This window comes from Rhinolophus ferrumequinum, chromosome 27 (assembly GCF_004115265.2).
Source record: "Rhinolophus ferrumequinum isolate MPI-CBG mRhiFer1 chromosome 27, mRhiFer1_v1.p, whole genome shotgun sequence".
Classification (NCBI taxonomy): Eukaryota; Metazoa; Chordata; class Mammalia; order Chiroptera; family Rhinolophidae; genus Rhinolophus; species Rhinolophus ferrumequinum.
In genome coordinates, this window is record NC_046310.1 from 3,601,369 (window position 1) to 3,616,190 (window position 14,822).

The 14,822-nt window shown below is 37.9% G+C and overlaps 1 protein-coding gene across 7 annotated transcripts in view; it reads left to right on the forward strand.

Moving 5' to 3' along the window:
- The window catches only part of KCNT2 (potassium sodium-activated channel subfamily T member 2), a 224,785-nt gene that overhangs the window by 175,272 nt on the left and 34,691 nt on the right, over positions 1 to 14,822 (forward strand). For all 7 annotated transcript variants that reach the window (XM_033099848.1, XM_033099854.1, XM_033099849.1 and 4 more), the window contains 2 exons: positions 1,759 to 1,893; positions 8,321 to 8,432. In XM_033099848.1, the coding sequence (XP_032955739.1) occupies positions 1,759 to 1,893; positions 8,321 to 8,432 (247 nt within the window). The remainder of the gene's footprint in view (positions 1 to 1,758; positions 1,894 to 8,320; positions 8,433 to 14,822) is intronic.

Here is a 14,822-nt window from a genome sequence, read left to right on the forward strand (position 1 = left end):
GTATGGAATTAACTGACACATTTAGGTATGGGGATTAGCTGTTTAGCACAGGTATTTTCATAGTGGAGTTGTTGTCAATTCAGTGATTTGTGGCTGATGAAATATTTATCTTTCATATTGAAATTCTATCTCTATATATTTTACAGTCAAGCTTACCTTCTATCACCTTATCTTTCCCTTGCCCTATACAGATGATTATAACGGAGAAGTTATTTTTAATTGGGGGAAAAAGATTGTAAGAACTGTGATATGAGACAGTTATTTAAAAATTATAATAAGGTTGGTTCAAGGAACATGACGTAGACATCAACTTTATGGGTCGTAAGGGACCAAGTCACATTCTTTGTCCACCTAGTTCTTTTTCTTAAAACAACGTATTGTGATAGATTAAGAACAATTATGATAAAAATCCTAGATGAAGGGAACACCCAAGTAAAGTGTTCCCAGCGATTTAAACTCAGTCATCATATTGATTGGATGTTCTGGCCCCACCCCCTTTCACCACAGGAAATTTATTCATAATAACATTCCGTTTCCACAGTTTTAGCCATAAAATCTCTGCCACAGAACGTTGTTCTTGATTCAAGCACAATATTTTTTCTGGACTACTCCTGGGGACTTTGGGCTCAAAGAGCTTTGGTAATATCCTCTTGCCTTATAACAGAGTAACAAATCCTGCCTCCGCTTTCCTTAAAAGGAAAACAACTCCCTTTCACGTGACATGGTTAGTTCAGCCATCATCATGCACTTGGAAAAGATCTTCAGACAACTGACTCTTCAATTTAAGAATCTAGAAGGGACTGCTGTTCTTTAAATTTTACAATTCTTGTTTTAAATCAGAAGCTGTGGAAATCAATTAGCCCAATTCTTCTTAGCTGTCTTCAATCAACTCTGTACCTTAACAGTCTCACACTCATTCAAGTTGAGTCTTTTATCCAACTCAGTTCTATTTTTCTAGTTCATGTGAAGCAGAGGCAATAAGATAATGGTTTCCTTGTTTCAGCTCCAATGGTAACATTTTCTTTTAATTCAGTGCTGGGTCAAGTTTTTATCAGTAGCAGGGGGAAAGACTGACTTTTTTTATAACTCTTAGGGACTTGTATCCTAGTTTAGCACAATTATTTAATGCAACCAAAGAAACCAGCTCATTCAATCACTTGCTCAAAAACTTTAGGCTGGCTGAACGGTAGGCTTGAATACCACTGATATTTATATATTTCCCATGCTCTTGGCTGTATAGGACCTATCTGTAGCACGTAGCTTTACACAAAGAAAGAATATAAATTTAAAAATAAACATTTCCCAGTTTATATTTCTTTATTAGGCTTGACCATCTAAATTAGCATAAGGATTCATTTCTACTCTTACACAAAGCACCGTAGGGACAAAAAAATGTAAACATGTCTTTGAAATAGTGTGCTGTTACAAACAAGGTTCTACCTGTTCTATTCTATTTGATTGAAAAATGGGTGTTTTCCATATTTTATTTATATAATTAATAAATATTATTAAAGATTCCTAACACATATGCTTGAAACAGTTGAAAAATAATGAAACTTAAAGAGCCCCCAACACAACTGATTTCATATCAGTAGAGAGTATCATATGGTAATTTCCGACAACATCTGGCCCTGCTCACCCTGCGAAAGCCACCTACAAGGGCAACCTGTCCAAGCACGGGGGGGTAAGCAAGTTTGAGCATCAATCCTGTTACTGTGATTTACGGACAGCCCCCTTTTCTCTTGATTTTTATCAAAGCCTAGATGACTTACTCAGGTGTGGAGTGACTTTTGCTGCCAACATGGTGGTTGTGGACAAAGAGAGCACCATGAGTGCTGAAGAAGACTACATGGCAGATGCCAAAACGATTGTAAACGTGCAGACCCTTTTCAGGTAAGTGTCATGAGAACGTTGCTCTACCATTTGCAGACGTTTTTCAGGTACATGTCTTAATAATGCTGCCCTGTCATTTACTTCCTGCTGAGCTTCTGTGAGATATTTCACTCTGACTCTTTGTAGAAGGAATGAACATGAGACACTTAACCCTGAAATTATCTTCATTCTTTTGACCATAGAACAAATACTTACTTAGCACCTACTGCATGACTGGCGCAATGTGAAGTTAAATTCTGAACACCACGTCAGTGAGTCTTCTAAAAATGAACAGAATGATAAATCTGTTTTCTTGTATAGTTTAACAAGAATAAATTCTAAAACATTGTGTGCGGTACCAGCCATGATCTGTGATGGACCGTGCGTGTTTGAGTTTCGGGTGGATGCCCAGCAGTGGTCAAAGATAAGCTTGTACACACTGGGCAACTCGGAATGAAAGGTGGCCAGGCTATGAGCAGGTCATTCACCCACGTTAGGAGCCAAGTCACAACCTTCTCCGGACTACTTTCCTCTCTTTCTTGAATTGAACTCACGCAGATAGGAATTCCCACGTTGGTCAACTTTGGGTAAATATGAACAATCCCGATCAGAGGAAAGTTCATACTATAAGCAAAGTCAAAATCACCTATTAAATCAAGCTATCTGTGTCAAGTAGACTGATTCATTTTAAAACATAAATATGTAAAATATTGTTTCAGTGTTACGAGTTTTGCTAACGTCTAGAGGAAATATCTGAGCTACCACATTACGAAAGTAAATAAAACAGCCTGAACTCTGTCGTCATCTCCCTGCACTCCAACTCAGAGCTTCATATTGTAGCAAAGCGTATACTGGGAATAATTATTTGTTTGTAGTTTGAGTTCAGAATTCAGAAGAGAGAGCCTCAGTGTGAGTCTCCGTGACGATGACTATTTTGTGATCTCTGGCGAATTACTTTCCTTCTCTAAACGTCAATGTCTTAATCACAGGTTGTTTGAGAGTTAAAAATATATGTGTCTGGTAGGTTCCAATTACTCAATAAACATTAGCTGCTATGATCGTTAGTAGCATAATTATCACATTCATGTGGCAGGGAGAAAAAGCCACAGGCCATGGAATCTCACAGAACAAACTCCATCTGGTACAACCTCCATCCCGAGCTTCCAGCAGGCACTCAGTTACTCTGTGACCTCAAGCGTGTTTCTTAACCTTGTTGAAATTATTTCCCTCATCTATAAGAAATATTCAGAAATTAATGAGCCCTTTTGCAGTGTTAATGTAAGGGCGGGAAATCAGGTATAAAAAGAATCTGTCAAAGCACCTGGAAAAGTGACACGGAACTTGTACAAGAACCTCTTGTTCCAGAAGGAGAAATACACCCTCTAAAGTTACTATGATGTGGCACTTCATCAGAACTCAGCTAACATGTTACTGAGCTACAATATATTAAGTAGTACATTTAAAGGGAGCATAGCACATGTTTAAAATATGGCATATCTAAGCAATTCTTTTCTCTCTAGAGAATGAAAAAGGAAATTGCAGGGTAGAAAATTAATTCAGAAGGATGAGATTTATGGCCAATATATAAAGTCAAATCATACTTTTTTTTTACTTCATGCTTAGCAAAAGCTAATTATAATTTTAACAGGAAAGGATATCCTGGGTCTTTTCGATTAAACATGCCATTTTAATTTTGAACATCCTGTGAGTTTATTTCTATTATAGTGAAATTTCTATTGATTTGACTTTTATTATATGTTGTCAGAATAAATTACTTTGATTCCATGATAATAACATATCCCCATCTTACCGAGAGGTGCAAAGACTCTAATTCATCTTTTAAAACAAACTAACTGTCCAGAATAACTAAAGACAGTTATGCATGTGGTAACTGACCGTGCAAAGGTGGCCTTCCAAGAAGGCCTTCTGGAAGGCCTTTTCTTCCCTTGTTACCCAGATTCAATTCCAAGATCAATCATTATAATCACTCCTGTGCTGAAACCCTACACAGATATTTACTGAGTACCTACTACCAGCCGACACTGATCTCACTGTTTCCTTTCTCCCGCCCAGTATTGTCCTTTCAGGTTGTCTATCCACCACCTTGCCTGACATTCCCTAGAGGCAGATGACAACATTCCAGAGATAGGATCCAGTGACCCTTACAAGTAACACCAGGCAACCAGAAATTCAATCACAGTGGCTGAATAACGGACCATTTAGGATTCAAGACTAGGGCCCCTTCTCTAAGGGAACTGATTCTTACACACTGAGTTGGCAAGAGTGTCCGTGTTGGAAGTGGTTAAGGAAGATGAGTTAGGTGACACAAACAAAACTGAACACTTCATATTGGTGTTAGTGTTGACACTACCTAGTATAATCTAAAACTAGTGTTTCATGTATCTAAGTGTGTCTATATACCTATCTGTTATGTAAACCCCTGTTATTCAGAAATATCCTTCCCAGGCACACAACAGATCATAATTTATAATGTAACACACTAGCTTAGTTAAAAAACTAAAGTATTAGAAACATTTTCCAAATTTATAGGGTCTATGGTTGTTTGGTTTTCTTTAATATACAATTGCAGCCAGTCTGAATTCTCCTAGTGGCCTGTGAAATAAAGTATATGGTCTATTTTTCATCTTTATATTGGGGTTAGCATAACTGGGCATATCAAAAATATTTATTGAACTAATTAAGAATGGCAGAGAACTATTCCATAGATATTTTACACATCTCCACAATTATTCTTACATCACTGAGTCAGAACATAAATTAATTGTAGAAAAGTTTTAAGTAGAACAAACTATATCATTTTTCAATTACATTATTGCTTTATTAGGACCCTAGTACCTAGGGAAAAGGGACTTATGCCATTTGATTTCTAAAATGTCCTATATGCAAAAGGTATGTAGGTCATATTAAGGCTCAGAAATACATTTAAAGTATTAGCATTTTAACGACATACAACGAAATCTATTAGACAACCAAATTTATAAATATAAAACATTATAATTTAATACAAGTAATACTTTATTGATATTAAAGACTCTGCAATAAAACATTTTACTATTTAAGTATTATCTAGTTCTAGATTTTCACTAGGTGGCAGACTTAGATAATGCAGTCAGGTTCTCAGTTTAAAATAACATAAATGGTATAGGCTTATTTATACAGAACAGGGCAGGCACATCACATACATTTTGTTGTCTTATCTAATTTCAACTCCACAAGTCACTTAAATACAGTCAATCATATTATCACTCACTCTTACTAAGACTTCAAATATATCTAGTCACAGAAGTGTATACTTGTATTTGATATAATGTGTTAGAAAAAGATTATATGATCAAGTAATCACAAATTTACCCAATGTTAGAGCAATATTACATATGAAAGATAAAAGCTGTATTTCTCAGAGAAAATGAAAAAAAAATCTCAAAAGATTAAATAAACTTTCATTTGTTTGCAGCTGTGTCTTTCAGCATACATTCCTTATCTTGCCTTGCATTTCAGCAGTGTTCTAGGTGTTTCTCACAAGCTACCCATTCACTAGAGTCTCCTTAATCTGTGAACAGTCAGCCACATTCATCACCCTTAGAAAATTATTTACAGCCTTATAATTTACGAATATTTGTAGTTTTTCCTCTATTAGCTCATAGAGTCGAATTTAAAGGCAGGAATTTCACTTTATACTTTTTATACGTCTTGGAGACCAGAGCTTTCTCTTCCGGTTGGGTCTAACTGAATTAACTGAGGTTGTAATTGACATGGTCTTTCTGTTTGGGGTTCTTGACTTTATCCTGTTTGATGTAATTTACTACTTGTAGGGTGTGAGCTGGGGGACTTCCCCACCCTAATTTTAGTTGAGGTTCCCTTTATTAATTTCCAGTTACATTGTTTTAAAATATTTCTTAAATAAATACTTCTGGAACCTCCAGATGGTATGAGATTTGGCAGATGGTGGCGTTTCCTAAGCTTAGCAGATGGAGTTGTGCTGGCCCAAAAGTCAATTGATATTTTTTTCCATCAGGCCACTCTTCTATTTTTCAAAAGTTTCTGAAAAAAATGAACTCTACTTTATCAAACTTACTATCATTTGAGTGAGAAGAAAGAGCTCCTAAAAAAATACGATTGTATGGTGTCGCTACATAAACTAGTTACATTGCAACATACTCTTCATCAAAATTTTATCTACTAAACCCAAATTCACAAACAAGAATGAGAAATTATTTATTGCGACAATCATTTATTAATTAATGAAATATAAGGTGCATAAATCTATTACTCTCTACTGAGAGAGTAACTGCCTTTTTAGCTCTCAGGATTTCATAGGAGAGCCTAGGCATGGATAAAACCAACCAGAGATTGGTGTGAGACAATGTAATAATTCATATAAATCACAGTGTGGAGAGAACGATTCTGATTTTAAGCCTTTTTAAGACTTCATTTCATTTAGAGTTGAGAAGAACTTTAAATAGTTGGAATGTTAAAATACATAGAATGAGGAGGAAAGAAAGTGCATTTCAAGGAGAAATAGCAACGCGTGTGTGTGTGTGTGTGGGGGGGAACTACAGAAGCAGTCATGCGATCACAACTGAGAAACAGTACCTACTGTGTATCTCACTGCTGTCTTTCACAATCCAGATCTCTAAGCTTCACAACACCCCTCCTTTACAGAATGTGAGATTTAGAGTTTCCTTAACCAACTCAAGGTAATGGAGCTATTGTAAACACTAATGAACTACAAACAAAATTATATCTGTAACACAAAAAGTCAGCAAAAGAAATTATGTGCTGATTGCTGTTTTGCTGATACTTTCAATCAAACGTATTGTAGCTCACCCAGATCAAGATATACAGTAATATTTGCTCTCAAAATGGAAAGCCACATAATAATGGCTGTATTTCTTCCTATAAAAAGTGGATTTCATGAAACCCCTGATGATATCATGTTTTCAATGGCTTTAACTAGATAAGGCTCAAATATTTGTCCACTAATAAGGTAACCACAGGGCATACAAATTTCACAGATCACTCAGAAAGAGTATTTTCAAGAATTTTTTAGTGTCTTAACTGGGATGCTGGTTAACACCCAAAGGAGCCAGACCAGTGGGGCAGGTAATCAGGGAAGGTAAGGCACAGGCTGGGAACAGACCCTTTCAGGCTGTCAAGCCCCAGGCAGGCCCCCTCTCCCTGAGGAAGGGCCTGGGTCCTGGCAAATCATCACTCATCATTCAGCATTAGGGAGTCAGAGCTAAGGGAGTTACAAACTCCAGGGTAGAGCTGGAGTTCAGAGATGGGGCTCCATCTTAAAAGAAGTGTTTTGCTCTAAAGCCACCAAAATCAACGCCCTTACTACTGGAACAAACATAAAATGAGAGTAAGACTAAGCTGGAGACGCTGATTTGTTTTTGAGCCACTAACAGGATATTTATATCCTGGATATTTTCAGTCAGTTCTACTGCTTGAGTTCAAGGGATGGGTTCAGCCTAGTGGTAGGAATTTTAAGTGGCCATAACTGAGTTTAAAGACGAACTGTATGGAGAACAAAGCTGATCCCGTTAGTGGCTGCCTCAGAGAATCTCCAATTACTTGAACCCAGGGAGCTGCCAAGGATGCATAGACACCAACTAAAATCCACTGAACAACAAAAGCAGCAATAAAAAGGCATTTGCAATGGTGTTACCTGGCTCCTTTTTTCTGGGGAAAAAAATTGTGCGTGTACATGTGTGTGCATGTGTGTGTGCATGTGTGTGCATGTATGTGTGTATGTGTGTGTGTGCACGCATGTCTGTATATGTGTTTGGGAAGGAGGTAAATGGGAAGAAAGAAAATGCAAAGCTAGGGGACATGTGAAAATTCTTAGGATCCTTTTAGAACAACAGTGTCAGCTGAGCTTTGGGCCTCAATTCATTGCAATAAAATGCTATTTCACTTAAACGGTTCCTCTTCTCAGGAGTTCACTGTAGCCAGGTTTGGCATCGACAATAGCCTGTTCTGAGAACGGAGGCACAGGAGGTCAAAGAACTCACGTGTTGGACGATAAGTGCATCATGTGAAACTTTTGCCAAGATATGCTATTTGCCTTATAAATTTCCATTTCGATATTATCCATAAAGTTACCTTGTAACTTCTTAAATCAGCTTTGTGACTTTCTCCTCTATGCTGTTTCATAATTGTAGACAGAAAATATCTAATAAAAGCCAAGCTACTGAATTTATTTTTGGTATGGTGCTAAAATGTTGGTAAAAATCATCTTTGGAAAATTGTGTCTCATTTTTCTTGCATTATACAGAACAGTTTTGGGGGCACTGCCTGCCGTTGCAATTGCATGTAGTTTAAGCCTAAGGCTAAGAATCACTCACTCATAAATATGTTGTTATAAAACTATACCATACTGTATTGTTAGTGTAATGCAAATGTTTTTTTTTTTTAAATGCAGGTTGTTTTCCAGCCTCAGTATTATCACAGAGCTTACTCACCCAGCTAACATGAGATTTATGCAATTCAGAGCCAAAGACTGTTACTCTCTTGCTCTTTCAAAACTGGAAAAGGTAAGTTGCATTTAACTATTTTGGTTTGAAAGAATAACTGGAAATTTCTATCTATAGAAAAAAATGCCATGATATGGTAAAAATAAAAATGCTGTTTTGAATTGCTGTTTGGGGGCTAAAATCTTAATTTATTTATATATATGTGTATATGTATATATATATCTTAATTTATATATATTTATCTATAAGTCTTAATTTATATTTTTAATTAGATATAAATTAGATATAATTATATATAAAATCTTAATTGTATATATAATTTATATACATAAAATTTTAATTTATATATATTCGCATTTTTAAATGTGAATTGATGGATTGGAACTATTTATATCACAAGTGAACATAATGAAGATATCTTGTGTCATCATTAATCATACTTTGAAAGCACAATTTATGAAAGAGTTAAATGCAAGAGGAGTGTATATACTCATTTATAATGTCAACTTTATTGATAATATCACAAGTGCTATGTCAAGAAACCTATATTTATATAGGGCTCTGCAGTGTTCAGAAATCCTTATGGCCTTAGAATAAGTTCTAGGCTTTGTTGAAAGTGAGCGTCCCAAATGTCACCAACACAATCTGAGACAAAGGTGAGTTTCTTGCCTACCTAGGAAGGAAGACTGTCACCTCAGGTGAGCCTTAGCCATGTCTCAGAGGCAGGAAAGCAAAGTCAGTGTTTACTGAGAAGTGGAAATTTTATTTAATGTGGGTCTTTCAAAGCAGGGATGCGGGTAGGATAGAGAAAGGAACAAAATAATGCTCATGGAGCCGGTGGAACTGCAAAGTCATCTGGACAGAAAGGTGTGGTGTGTCCAAGCCGAGCGTGGGAGAAAATGGTCTCTGTATTCAGCATGTAGTCAATGCTAGTCTATTGGGAGCATTTGGTGGAAGAGAAAAAAGTAAGATGCAATCTCACACTTGTGATCATTTGTTAAAGCTGTGCCATCTTCATCGTTTTTGACAATATATGAGACAGAAATAATGACGTTTTCCTTTTTTTTTGGCTCATTCTTTCTTTCACTTAATTTAATTTTGATTATCTATATGCCAGACCCTGCCCTAATTCCTGCGAGACCAATTGTTAATTGTTAATATAGAATTGTCATTTCTATACCCCTGTCTATTCATTTCCATCTTCGGAGCCGGGTGCATACGTCCTGAGTAGAGTCTTACCACTGCTCACAGTTACCATAGACACAGTTAGATAGTTGTTAGGTACTGCTTCCGAATAAAGAGACTGACTTAAAGACATGTCCAATATATTTTTTGCAAGATAATATAGCTATCAAGTCCACGCAATAAAGGCATTTAAAGCCATGACTGTGCCAGACAGAAGACGTCCATGAGGTCACACGGCGCTAGCAACGTGGACAGGGTGGCAAGTGGGACTAACTGGCTGAGACCCACAAGCAAAGCCAGTAACTAGAGTTAACCTAAAAATAAAAGGCCAAAGTCAGAGGCAACAAGTGTTTGTTTGAGATTAATAAAAACAATAGCTAGACGGGAAGCACTGATTCAGGCAGACACCCAAATAGTGCTCTGATTAGGGGGTGAAGGCAAAGGGTGTTTATGAGGAAGGGAAGGGAAATGATTACATGACTAGAAGGAAAGACTTTCTATGGGTGCAGATAAGCTAACACAGTGATGCTAATTCTAAAGCATGTCTTGAATTTTCAGTCCGTAGTGATAATGTCTACTTCCTTGTTATCTTGGCGAACAGTTGTTTGGAATCAGTGGTGCTTTAGGATCAGTCCAAAGGTTATTTTGCCCAGTTCTCTAAAGTTTTGAGGAGTAGGACATGCAAAGCAATTCCTCTGGCATGGCAGCTCTGACTCCATTTTGAAGTGACTTTGTTCACATGATTTTCACAACGCTATTGATCACACCACTTCCTTCGAATTTATAAAATCGATCAAAACATTTTGTGAACATCAGGGCTTTCGCTTGCATTTTCCTTCTCATTGGAGCTTTCTTTTCTTGTCCTCTTTTGTGGCTGAGTTGTTTTGTTTTGTTTTGTTATCCCTCTTCTCCTGGGTTACTGTTTTCCCAACTGTCACTGTTTTCCCAACGATCCTTCCATGGTTGGCCACTGGCCACGATGGATCAGACACTCCTGCTAATGAAGCAGGTGTAGCAGGCTTCAGAAACTGCCCAAGAGCTAAGCAGAGAGGGAACATGTGACGTGTCTCAATGAAACAGAGAATAGGAAGACAGTAATAGAAAAAAGAGAAATTTTCATTTGATTTCCCTCTCAAGACTTATTTCGTTTCTCTTGAGTTGATGCATTTCATAAAAAAAAAAAAAAAAAAGCCTTTTATTCATACTTAGGGCACAATTTTCTGCAAGACCGCTTCTTTAAAATTGCTTTTGAACTATCACCATTCCCGTGATCATAATTACACTTTAGGAATCATATGGTAATTACACACTGAGGTAAGAAACAAAGTAATAAAAATGTGAGATGAATAGTGTGTTATAATAAGAAAAACATATTTGGTCTTTGCCCTTAGTTCCTGACACAGGGCTTCAAAAACCCTTGGAATTTCCTGAATGATAGGAGTGACTTTTGTTATTCACACCTTTCGATCATACCTGACATTATGCTAACAAGGCAACATATGGAACAGTCTTTTGGAAATAGCATGAAAAGAAAAATAATAGTCTAGATTCATCAATGAGTCATTCATTTGAACTCCTGTTCATCTTCCAAAACCATGACATAATTTTTATCCCAGCCCTCCATGTCATAACACTTTTCAATAGAAGGTTTATGCATCCTTTGTTTATCTTCCATGGACTAGATATTTAAATATTACATTTAAATTCATAGCCTTCTTTACTTAAAGCCTAGCTCTTAAATTATCATATTTATGCTTAATAAAAATAAGGCAAACTTTGGTTTTCAGGACTAGTCAAAACCTAATTTCTACAGTGATAACCTACTCAAATAGACTGGATTCTCTCCTTTAATTCTTGTGTTAAGTTTATTTCCTAATCTCTTTAGTTCCAAAATTTCCCCCAATGGGAACTGCCAACTGTTTCTGTGCCGATTCTTCTTCATCTCTTGTTAGTGACGTCCCTGCATTTCACAAGCTGTTTTATTTTTCAGGTTTTCCTTAATCATGCAGATTATTGTTGATTTAGGCTGATTTAATTATTTTTAGATTATTGTTCTGTTTAATGAATTACAGCTTTTGAATAACATTAAATGGTATAGAACACACCTTTATTTTTTAAAGTAAAGATACCTAATTTATTTTAAAGTTTTATAGAAAGCATCAGAAAGAATAGTGGCTGCTTTTCTCCAAATCCTAGCTTAAAAAATACAAATACTTTAAATCTCTCATGTTATAAAAGAGCAAAAGTAATGAGATCATGCCCATGGCATGTGTGCCTGCCTCCTATTTGCTTGGCAAAGTTCTCTTTCAAGTCTCAATGTCGTTTCTCTGATGTCATTTCATCGAGACAGCACCCCCCCCCCAAGCCCCCGTTATATAGACCTCTAGTAGCTCACGTCACATGGCTTCATACATGTTTGCCTTAAAGTCTGTTTCCTCCGTAAAACTACAAATACCTGCAAAATGGACCCTTCTGCTAATTATCTATGCATCGTGTCAATGTGGTTCAGTGCCTGAAACATAACAGTTAATTGATAAATGTTTCTTGATTGCACTGATTAGAATTTTTCGTAAGCCATGGGAATAGTCAATTCAAAGCATTCTTCTAATTTTTTCTTTAACACACATTTTAAAATGTGTTTTTTCCTTTACTGTGTTACTTCTGATGTAATCACTATTCACCCCAGTTACTAGTTACACAGTATGTGCTAGCACGTTCTTTGAGTCATTTCAGGCTATGTGTCTTATCTTCCAAAGTGGAAATCGTAGGACTGTGCCAGTGCAAGCAGGTGATAAAAATAAGTAAAGTGTGCACAGCTTTTCTTTGATTTATTTATAATTTTTAATTTAAGAATGAATCTAAAAGGGAGCTGATACTTTCAATTCTGACCAGTTGTTGCCATGACCTGTGATACTTGATTTTCCAAATTGAAAAATCAGAAATGCAGACTTTTATGTTAACTGTTGGAAACTTATTAAACTTCAGGAAATGTCTGCAGGACAAATGAAACTCCTCTGCAGTTCAGATCTGGACTATTTGCTGCCAACATGTAACTTCTAGTCTATATGTTATTATTATTATTATTTTTGAGATACAGAGAGATAGATAAAGGATAGTATCCCAAAAATCAAACTAGACTGCATAGTAAGACTAAGTGTTAGTTATTTCTAATTCTTTTTTTTCCCCCATATGGAAGAAAAGCACTTACACAGTGCAGTTAAGTGAGGACCTGGGAGAAGTGACATCATCGGCCTTGTGCTTTCATCAAATTGATGTGGGAGCAGCGTTAACATTCTCTGATTGACTAGTTAGTAACTTTGATCAATTAGTTAGAAGATTATTCACCAGGAGGAGAAATTCATTTCAGTAAAAGCCTAAGAGTTAGCTTACAGAAAGGTACACAGATTGACATTCGTGACTGGAGGTTGAGAATACGTCTGAAAGCTGACATATGGGTGCAGAAGTTCTAGATGAAATATTTCAAGCCAAGGAATAGATGGCTGCCCACTGAGAGAGCAGAGAGAAGCGGGGTTTGCAATCCAGTTCTAATCACTAAATTATGGCTCTTTCTTCTCAGTATTCCTCCTGCTTGATTTTTGAACAGCATTCGATACCGTGTCTTCCGCTACATGTTGAAATGTGCCCAGTGTCCCCTGCCCTCTGCTTCCAGCCGTGCCTGCCATTGTGTGTCCCCTCCCACCCTCCTCCAGCACTCATCTGTCACCCCTGGGAGACCCTCCTACGCCTCCCCTCCTTCGTCAAGACCCCACTACTCTCTGGCTGTAAATATGAACAGATTCATTCCCTATTTATTTCTATTCCGGCTAAGCCTGACATTAAACACAAACAACAAACGTTGGTAAAAAATTAAGACATGAGGAAAAATGCAAAAACATGAAAGTGTGCTTTGTGGTGTGCCCCAGAAGCCTGGTTAGCTGGAGGAGTAAACAAGGAGAGGATTGTGTCCTTCTTCAGCCACATGACAGAGGTCAGCACCCTCCCCCCCACCTGGCACTGGAAAAGACTGTGGAGGAGCCACGTGGAACCCCAGGAATCTTTCTGTTTCCCACCAGACCCCAACAGATGTTGCACCTCTAATTATCAGGGGTCTCAGCCCTTTACTGCAGCTACTTGCTATAGCACGGGCTTCAGCTCCCATGGCTTTGTCCTACCCAAGATGCTCTCCACCCCTTAGGAAACAGACTTGGTCCCCACTTCATAGGAAAACCCAGCAACCCTGCAATAAAAGCAGCTAATTCTAGTCATGTCCAAACCACCTGCGTGGACCGTTCAAAGCAAGCATTCTTGTCACCTAGGCTAATAAATTAGGGAATGTATTATGACGAAGTGGACACAGAGAGAAATGGGGACGCCACTGGCCTGCTGTTCCTTTTACCGTCTACACATCTCAAGCGAGGATATTCTTAGAGTCTGGTCAGTCTCCTCAACCAGACAGACACGGCAGATGTGGTGGAGAAACTGCTTTTGCTCCCTGGAAGGGCTCATACCGAGCCCCAATCTTACCCATTTTCCCAGGGGAGCTGAGGGGTTTAGCCACTGTCATACTATCATCACGACAAGCCACACGTAGCCTTCATCTCCCCACTCATGCCTTCAGTAATGCTCCCTCGTAAAAGGTGGACGGGGGCTCCCCTGCCCCGGGGATCCCTAAACTTGCTACATTAGGAACAGGAGCTTCCAGCCATTGCCCAGAGATGAAGGGCTGCTTGTTCTTTGCTTAACTGGATCTGTATTTCCCAGGAAAGGAAACGGGGCAATGAATGAAAGCATTTTTGAGGTTATCATTTGCTAAGTACAAGGGTCACTTGCATTCCTAAGAAAGCCCTCCCAATCTTATACAAATATTTGCTCTCATGTCTTCATTTATGGAAAGAATAGCAACGGAATTTTTCAAAGGAACCCCTCATACACCATCTCTCTGTCACACACACACACACACACACACACACTTTATTTCTCTCTCTTTTCCTTTTCTCTCTCCTCTCTCTCTCTCTCTCTCTCTCTCTCTCTCTCTCTCTCTCTCTCTCTCTCTCTCTCTCTCTCTCTCTCTCTCTCTCTCTCTCTCCCCCTTTTCATTTACAGAAGCTTAGCTGCACTCTGGTGTAGCTGGCACGACTTAAAGGGCACACAGAGAAATGAAAACTCAGGACAGGAAGCTGGAAGACACGGCTGGATGGGAGGTCTCCAACCTGCTGTTTTGTCCTCACAGATGAGAATGTTCAATTCAGATCTTCTAGGTGCTAC